Here is a 9,959-nt window from a genome sequence, read left to right as displayed (position 1 = left end):
CCTCCCTCCCTTCCTCTCTCCATTTCTTCCTTCCTTCTTCCCTCCCTCCCTTTCTTTCTTTCCTCCCTCCCTCCCTTCCTTCCTCCATTTCTTCCTTCCTCCCTCCCTCCCTCCCTTTCTTTCTTTCCTCCCTCCCTTTCTCTCTTTCCTCCCTCCCTCCCTTCCTCTCTCCATTCCTTCCTTCCTTCCCTCTGTGAACTCTGACTTCAAGAATGTTGGGAATTCCAGAGGTGGAAAACTTCTCCACTGATGCAGATCTGAAACTATGTCACTTGCCTGGGAGATTAAGATGATAACAACAACAACTCACATTTATGTGGCATTTTAAATCTGGAAAAGCAATTTACACACATTTTTCGTTTGAGTCTCACAACAGCCTATTGTTGTGAACTAGGTGCTATTAGTCTGCTCCTTTTGACAGATGGAGCAGTAGAAGCTCAGGAGGAGCCCTGGCAGTGATCTGCCCAGGGTCACACAGTCAAAGGGCAGTATTTGAATTTCTGACTTCAAGGCCCAGCCTTCCTAGCTTGTGAGCCAGACTGTTTCTGAGGTCAGGTGACTTGCCATTGGTCACAGCGCCAGTGTGTGTCAGAGGCAGGACGTGAGCCTGGGCTTTCCTGACTCCTGTCCCCAGGACTTCTCTTAATCGTCTACAAACGTGATATTCACAAATATGTTGGTAAACGATGTACACCTGGTAATAATCACCATTAGGTGATTCTGTTTAACTGTTCTTAGGAATTTACTGTGTGTGGCAGGTTTGTCCGAGCATTTGCTGGCTGGTATCTGTTGTGGCAAAACAAAATGTATCAATAACAAATAACTTCTCTTTTTAAAAGGAAGAAGAAATTGTTGGGAAGATATTGTGATCTTGGCATGTACTAAGTAGAATAAAGCCCATGATCTTAATCAATCCTGGTAGAGCACTATGGATTAATTTGAAGACCCATAATGCCTACAAGACCAAGCATAAAAAAAAGATACACACACATATACACACATAAATATTCACACACATATATGTATATATATATGTAAATTTGATCATACATTATAAACAATTTATGATAACCTTTTATAACACTTAGCAGAATGCCTTATATATAAATAGGCACTTAATGTTTAAATTGAATCATAGGAACAATAAGAATAATGAAAAATTGCTTTGTTCTCTCTAGAAGTTTCCAATCTCATACAGATTGAGCAAATTAGTCCTGCGGCACATATAACAAGGTGGCAGTCTCACTCTTTTCTTCTCTAGGGCAGGGTAAAATTCACCACTAAACTCTTGGAAGCCAACCATTACGTACTACTCTAAGTATTGAAACTACATATTAAGAGACTGAGCAATGATCATCTTAGGGATATAGATAAGACTGGCTATAATGAACATTTATATCAGCAATGTCAAATTCAAAGCTAATTTGTGGTTTTCTAATTCAATATGTGGTCAGCAGGGATCTGTTTCTATTGGAGTTTGGCACTACTTATCTACATGACTTGGCTTGTACAGTGACTGCTGGACATGTTTACTTGGATGCCACAGAGGCATATGGATGTCTGTATGTCCAAAATGGAGCTCATTATATTTCTCCTCAAACCCATCCCTCCTCCAATTTCCTGTTTTCCCTGGTTTAGGGTACCACCCTACTAGGGACATAGGTTCTCAACCATGAGGTCGCCCTTAATTCTTCTCCCTCCATAATTACCCATAACAAAACAGTTCCCAAGTCTTGCTGACTGTTCCTCAGAGACATCTCTCACATTTGTCCCCTTCTTTCTACTTACACAGCCTCTATCCTAGTTCAAGTTCTCATAAATTATCACCTAAACTACTACATTAGACTTCTAAATGTTCTCTTTGCTTCTAGTAGCTTTCTCCTCTTCCCGACCCATTCTCCACAGAAGTGCCAAGTTATTATTACAGAAACACATGTCTTACCATGTCACTCCCTACTCAAAAACATTCAGTGATTCTTAATACCTTTAATATAAAACTGGCCATTTTCAGCCTGATTTTAAAAACCCTTTACAATTTAGCTTCCATGTTTGCTTTTCCAGTGTTACGCCATATTATTCCCCTTTATGCAATCTTTATTTTAGTCAAACTAAAAGATTTTCCCCTTACACAAAACATTCCATCTGTCCTCTTTGAGGCTTTGCAAAGGTAGTGTTCCATATCTAAAATACACTCTCTATCTCCATCAAAGAATGCTAGTCTTAAAAAGATGGGTTTTTGCTTCAGGGAGAAGCTTGGGATCATTAAAAACATGGTATGATTTCCCAAGTGCAACCCAGTCTGCTCTCTTTCTTCTATTCAATTCTGGGTTCAGTTCATTGTATATTTGCAGTGCCTTAACAATGAATGTATGGGTTGTCCATCCAACTCTACATCATGATTTGGGTACAATACTCTTCATATGCTTGGTTTCCTTTCTCCCTTGCTCCTTCCCAACACTCAGACAATTAGGCTGAATGCTTTTGGGGGAAGAAAAAAATTTGGATGGGATCTGATCCTGTGACTGTGAGGAACTCTTGGTGTGAAAAAAAGTACATCAATGCAGATTAGAAACTTCTCTTTAACTTATGGCCTTAGAGAGGTGCGGAAATTAGGTGAGTTGCCCATGTTCACATGGCTAATGTATGCCAGGGAAAGGACTTGGACCCAGGTAATGGTTATTCCAAGGCCAGCCCTCAACAAGTGGAAATTTATCTTATTTAGGAGGCTTTGGAATGTTCTGGGCTTAGGTCAATGACCACAAACAGGAATATCTGGAGGACCTAACTTGTCTCTATAGGGAATTCCTTTTCTAAGTGGCTTCTGAGCTGGGAGTCCTTCAAGACAATGGCAAACATCTTTGGTGAGAATAGTTCTCCTGGTTTTATGTTTTGACACTTATAATCAGGGCTCACCAACATCTCTTTTATCTTTCAGGTAATCGATAATTTTTACATATACGTGGAAGATAGCTGTTGGAAGAGAAGCTTTAAGGTGGCACTTTGTTCTGCCAAATTAGAGGTCTTTTGATAGTTAACAAACAATAATCCTAAAGGGAATCTAATATTTTCTGTACTGTTTAGTCAATGGGGTGACATTAAAGATGGAATATGCTGTAGAATATTGCTTGTGAAAGCCTGTCTGTTCCTGTTCATATCTTTGTCAAGGATGCCCTTGATATATGTGTATATTATTCTCATAAAGATGTTGTAGGGATAGGAGAACTCCTATTCTGTATCCCTATGGGGGAATCAGTGGTTGGTGTCTACTGATATTATCTCATTGTTTTTAGTAATAATATATTTTTTTCTAAGCATTTGTTATTATCCACTCTTCTTTCAGATATTTTGAGTCAGTCTCTCAATGACCCCAAAACTGTGTTGCCTTCAGTCTGAACATAAACTGTACTTTGTCTAGTCCTGATAATTTCCTCCTCTTGGTTTCCTTAGTGCCACTTCTACTTTCTCATGCAGCAAATTGAAATTCGATTCTTGAGGCAGTGGCTCTGCTGTCAGTGATGGGAAGAATAGTTTCTTACATTAACCTTGAAAAATCTTTTCTATTTTCCACCTGTATACTATATCCCTTGCAACTTTAACTGTAAATATTCTTGATATGATTTAACTTAACTTGATCTTTTGCTAAACTTAAATGTGCTTTTCCCCCTCCATTATTTCTTGAGATGGTCCTGCCTACAATTTCCCACCAAGTTCCTTTATAAGATTTCACAGAGCTGATACTCTAAGTCAGCTCTCCCTTGGACTACTGCAACAGCCTCTTAATTGGTCTCCCTGCTTTCAGTCTTCTCCTTCCCCAAACTTTCCTCCACACAGTAATTAAATTTAATATTATTAAGATGCTGGTCTGATGACAGTACTACTCAAAAATCTTCATTGGCTATAACCACTATTTTGGTATTTAACGCTCTCCACAATCTGGCTCCTATCTACTTTTCCAGATTTATTTCATATTCTTTCTCTTTGCACACTCAGGTAGAGATACCTCTTAAAATCCTTAGCTTCCTTCAAGGATCAGTTTAGGAGTAATCTCCTAAAAGAAGGCTTTCCTGTTTGTCTCCGTTGTTAGCAACGTCTCTATATCCTGATACAGTAATACAACAAAAGATTCGATCCGAGCCAGTAAACGTTCACTGCAAGGCATGATGCTAGATGGGGAGGGAATTAGGCATAGTCTCCACATCTGTACGGAGCTCATATCAGAGAAAAACACTAATAACAGGTAACATTTATATAGTGCCGTACTTTTTTGTTGTTGCTCCGTTCTCTCAGTTGTGTCCAACTCTGTGACCCCATTCAGGGTTTTCTTGGCAAAAATACTGCAGTGGTTTGCCCTTTCCTTCTCCAATCCATCTGACACATTTGGAACTGAGGCAAAGAGGATTAAGTGACTTGCCCAGGGTCACATAGCTAATAATTGTCTGAGGCCAGATTTGAATTTAGGAAGATGAGTCTTCCTGACACTAAGGCTGGCACTCTATTCACTGTACCACTTAGCTGCCCCATTTTACTGTTTACAATGTTCTTTACAAATATCTCATTTGATCTTCACAATAACCCTGTGGGGTAGATGCTGTTATTATTATCATTATAACCCGATTATTATGATATAATAATAATACTTAACATGATCTATAATTATAGATCAGGAAATTGAGGCTGAGAGAGAGGTTAAGTAACTTGCTTGGGATCACATGGCTAGTGTCTAAGGCAGGATTTGAACTCAGGTCTTTCTGATTAGAATCTAACACTCTGTCCCAGGCCATTTAGCTGCCTTTAATCTAAAATAAATAGATATTTTAGACACACATATACTATATCTTGCTTTGTATTAAAATAAGAAACAAACGATGTCCATGGCAATTATGTCCAAAAATGTCATGCTTTCCAATAATACAGTATTCCAGAAAAAGGGGTCTTTCCCATTTGCTTTTAGGGTAGGGGATAAATTCACCTATCATTTTCTGTCTAGTGCTCAGCTACTGAACTATCATGCTGACTGAGTTAAAATAATTCAATATGTATTTGAATTAATGTAAAGAAAATCTCTTCCTTCAGTCCCAGTTATATGCCAGTAACATAAATATACAGATGATCTAATTTCATTGTTGTCTTTGTAAACTTGGTGCTCAGCATAGAGCTTGGCACACAGTTGATAATAAATGTTTATTGACTGACTGCCTGTTACTTGATAAAGGAGAAATCATACTTAAATTCATACTGTACTAGAATGTTGCTAAGCATAATGAATTAAACCATCTGAAAGCTATGCTGGATAGCTGGTGGCATTATTTGGCAAGCCTCTGAAGGTTAAATTAGTTCAAGTGAATCTCTAAAATAACTTTAAATCCAAATCTCTGTGGTTTTTCCTTTTCCTAGTTTTAATAATGGAACATTTAGAATGCTTTGCACAATCTATGTTCAAAATGAAAATTGTACTTGGTTTTAGTATTACATTATTTAGGTATTACATTAACAATTTCTAAAACATTTACAAGTTTTTAAGGTCATAATGTAAAAAACTAAATCATGATTTAGACTGAGAATAATGATGTATTTGCACAGAACTACTATTTGAAAAGATAAAATTATAAATTTGGAGTAATTTGAAAGTCTATAGAGTTAGACTGTCAACAACTGTTTCAAATTTAGGCCTAAAATGTAGATGTGTGGTTCTCCTTGTATTTAAAGTGCAAATTACTGTGTACCCAAGTCAGCTTAACATCTGCATTAAAACCAGATATCATCTGTATTACAGATGTAAGATGTAAAGGATTTGTTTTTATTTCCCAGATTACATTGTAAGGCTTTTACAAAGTATAGGCCAAGTCACGGAAAAACTCAGAAAAAGTGTTACTAGTGTGCTGTATTTTATTAGGATTGAGTTAAATGGACATATGTGTATATGACTATCACAATAGTTTTCTATCATTTAAATACAAAATTATAACAAAATGGGAAAATTATGTTCAGCAGGTGGTAAAAAATTAATAAACTACAAAAAGACCAAAAGTATGGAATTGATCTGTGTATCTACCATACTAAGGAATGTAAATTAGATATGTATCAATTGTAAGCATGTTTGATGCCATCCTATGAATTTATTTTTTACCTGAAGCCCCAGTTTCAAATCTAGATGGCTCAGGGCCTCTCCACTGGTGTCCTTGGTTGGGATTATGATACAAAGATGAAAAACGTGGCTGATGTGATCTCTGGAAATTGGAGCCCCATCTTCTGCTTTCTGTCTCTAAGAGGACACAGATTTATTATATTAACATCTATCAAATGTTATGTTCAAAATTATATATCAAGTACAACATAATCTGGTAAGGTAGTATCCAGTTCTACAATGAAATATGACTCAACTTTATTGAAAAATAGGGGAGCCCTACCATTATCAACTAATTGATCACAGATATCCTAGATATGATTGCCAGAGGGTACATTCCCTCCCTGAAGCCCTCAGAAATTTTCACTGAGGTGGAATGTGGCCAGAAGACATTGCATGTAGTCTGGTGACTGCTGTTAGCAGGAAATCTCCACCCCCACCCATCTCTGCTGGTAGGACTTTATTAGTAGGACCACCTTCCTTCCTTCCATTACAGGCCTCAAGGGAGAGTGCAGAGTGGTGTTTCTCTTCCAAAAGTTTGGCTACCCTTGCTCATTATAAAGTGCCTTTATAAGGATTTCTAACTTAGAAAAAACTCTTACTGTACTTACTGGTTGATCTTTGCCTGGTCCTATTATTTCTACTTATCCCATGTAGTAAACACTTTGGTTATGTTCTTCATTGATTTATACCAATCCTTTTCTAGCCTTAAAAACTACTGTAACATGATAAGGTAACAAAGAAAAGCAACCCAAGAAGACAAGGGGGTTCATATCAACATACATATGAGCAATCCAATTATACATTATTGAAGCTGCTCCTGGGTCTGTGGTACAGTCTCTACCATCAAACCAAAGAAGTATTTTAAAAGGATACTTTTTGAAGATAGTGAGGGCTGAGGACAAAAAGTTAACCATTCACACTTGTAAGAGGTTATTTGCTTGATTCCACTCATCACCTGACAGGTAATCATTTCCTCATTCACTGAGAGTAAGATAATGGGATTAAAAGAATTCTTTTCATTCTTTTACCTCTCATTGTCATCTGCCTTTTCTTAACAAGTAAAACAAAATGGTTTCCTAATAAATAAATATCAGAGTGGAAAGTAATTGTGCTACCATGCTATACAAAAGTATGGTTGTTAGTGGACCAAGTACTATTGTGAGAACTATACATGGAAAACTCCTATTTCTGGCTAGTCCACTGGCAATAGAAGAAAAGGTAAGAAGAATCTAATAGACTCTTGGTAGTGGAAAAGTAAAGAAATATAACGAAGTGAGCTTTCCTCTCCTTGCTTTGAGTTTCCTTTACCAGCCAGAACACTCATTCCTTAACCCTCATCCTCAAGATGAAGTTTTTTTTTTTTTTGTTGATTTAGTAATTCCTATTCTCCCTCTCTCAAGGGACTGAAATTTGCCATGAAGACTGGCCATTCTTAAGTTCTCAAAGCAGCCAGGGAAGTAGGATTTGTGAGAAGTGTTTTATTCCATCTGCAAAAAGAGAAAGATGGAGCTGCTGTAATTATTGTCATGATAAGTGCCTTAATTTCAGAGAAGCCTACAGAAAGAGGTGGGAATGGCTTTCTTTGAATGTTATTGAAAAAATTTATAATTAATGGAAGGTAAGTGGCTCCTTTCTGAACATGTTTTACTATAGGACCAGAACTTAACCCTAAATCACTAGCTATAGACCTACAATTTTATTTCAGGTCTTTCCTTTAATTTATCCATCTTTCACTACTATTTTTTTCATACCCAAGGGAATTAGAGTTTTTATAATAATCCTTAAACACTTATTTTAGTGGCAGAGCTAACATCCAATAATGTCAACCTCTGATGAATTCATTCCCTCGTTGTTGGCTTTGAAGAATTCGATTGCGCTTCATGCAGGCCTTGCAAATGACTGATTTTAGTTTCTGGAATTCAGTCAGCCAATATTTCTGCAAGAGACAAGGACTTAAATTAGTGTGCTATGCTATGTGTCCAGGTAGGGCATGTCTGATTATTAGCAGCTCTGGTAACCTATGTTAGTTAAAGCTGCTACAATTAAAAAGCTAGTATTTGAATCATGGATTCAGTCTGGTGATTTGCCTCAAGGCAAACCACAACCTGTTTTAGTCTTGGGCTTTCAGTGTCCCTGATGCTTTGTTCCTGAAGCATTTACTTAGAAAAAAAGTAGTGTCTAAGGCAGGCCTCTTTGTTCTTCATATTCTCCAAGTGAGGAATAATGGAAATAGCATCCTGGTTCCACTTTGTTGATGTTCAGAAACGGGGTCATAATTAGGAGGGATGTCCATGTTTAGAGGGATGACTGGGCACATTCATATTCTACTGTTAGAAATAAAATTCGTGGTGTAAGACAGACTATAGGAAAAGCATTTGACTGGAATGTTTTCATTAATCAGGGATGAAAATCTGAAGGAAAAGAAGGCATAGGATCACAAGATTCATGGGATCATAGTTTTAGAGCTGCAAGAGACCCACAGGACATCTAGTTTAAACCTCTCATTTTAAAGATGAAGAAACTGAGGCTCAGTGAGGTTAAATGACCTAAGGTTAGAAAGGTAGTAAGGATAAGAGGTGGGATTGATTTGAATCTAGGTCCTCTGCTTCCAGAACTAGGTCTCTTTCCATTGTACCATCCTGAATGCATGGTACCAAGATGGCCTTGGGTGCAAAGAAGATTTGAGTCCAAGCTTAACTTAACCATTCAGTTTCTCAAAGATATTCTTGAAATTCTAAGTTGCTAAGCTACTGACCTACATTGGAAGAAAAAATTTCCTCTTTAGCCTCTCACTGAACTACAGTAAAGTATTAGGGGGAATTCCTCCCAATTCAAAGAGTGGTTCTTCCTTTGGACAGTTATCTGGGATTCAAGGTACCCCTAACACTGTAGCTCATGAGTCTCTACAGATGTGTTAATGGTCATATTTACATATTTAGCTCAAAAGAAAGATATTTACTTAATGAAATACTAGTCAATAAGCATTTATTAAGGATTTACTATATTCTAAGTAAGCACTGTGCTAAGGACAGGGGATACAAAGAAAGATGAATGACAGTTCTTATCTTTGCAAAGTTCACTATCTGATGGGGGAGACAAACAAAAACTTTGTGCAAACAAGCTATAAAAGGAAAGATAAATAGGAAGTAATCAACAGAAGTAGGGTATTAGAATTAAGAGGGATTAGGGAAGGTAGGATTTTAGCTGAGACTCCTAACTGGGAAGTTAGGAGGTGGATATGAGGAGGGAGAGAATTCCTGACAATGAGGACTTTGAGTGAATATGCCTGGAGTCAAGAGATGGAGTGTCTTTTAATAGAATAGCAAGGAGGCCAGTATCACTGGATTGAAAAGTACATGCCCAATGGGGTGTAAGGGATAAGAAGACTAGAAAATATATGTGGATATGAAGGACTCTGAATGCCAAAGAATTTTGTATTTGGTTGGGTAACGATAGAAAGCAATGGGAGTTTATTGGGGGAGGAGGGATGGTGGTGAAGGGAGGGCAGGGTAACACGGTCAGACTGGTACTTAAGGAAAATCACTTTAGCAGATGAATATAGAACTGATAGACTCAGAGTACAGACTGAAATATTCTCCCCTTTTTCTCTTTCCTAATATAAGAATTTGTTTTGCATGACTACACATTTTTGGAATGGGTTTTGTTTTTTCTCAATGGGTAGGGGAGGTAAAGGAGGAGGGAGATAATTCATAACTGACAATAAAATTCAATTAAAAAATTTTTTTAAAAAGCTCCGGAGGAGGAGGAGGAAGAAGAAATAAAGGAGAAGAAGAAGAAGAAGAAGAAGAAGAAGAAGAAGAAGAAGAAGAAG

General features: G+C 37.4%; 1 protein-coding gene across 1 annotated transcript in view; it reads right to left on the bottom strand.

Moving 5' to 3' along the window:
- Nucleotides 1-9,959, bottom strand: part of FAM120B (family with sequence similarity 120 member B) — a 27,449-nt gene that overhangs the window by 14,041 nt on the left and 3,449 nt on the right. Inside the window, exons 2-3 of the mRNA XM_069070478.1 lie at nt 7,955-8,063; nt 6,128-6,262 (exon numbers count right to left, since the gene is read on the bottom strand). Of these exons, the coding sequence (XP_068926579.1) occupies nt 6,128-6,262; nt 7,955-8,063 (244 nt within the window). The remainder of the gene's footprint in view (nt 1-6,127; nt 6,263-7,954; nt 8,064-9,959) is intronic.

The sequence above is a fragment of the Petaurus breviceps genome, unplaced genomic scaffold (genome assembly GCF_028583685.1).
Source record: "Petaurus breviceps papuanus isolate PSGF00001 unplaced genomic scaffold, PetGlider_PUasm1.0 90808, whole genome shotgun sequence".
NCBI lineage: Eukaryota > Metazoa > Chordata > Mammalia > Diprotodontia > Petauridae > Petaurus > Petaurus breviceps.
This window is presented reverse-complemented; position numbering and strand designations above follow the sequence as displayed.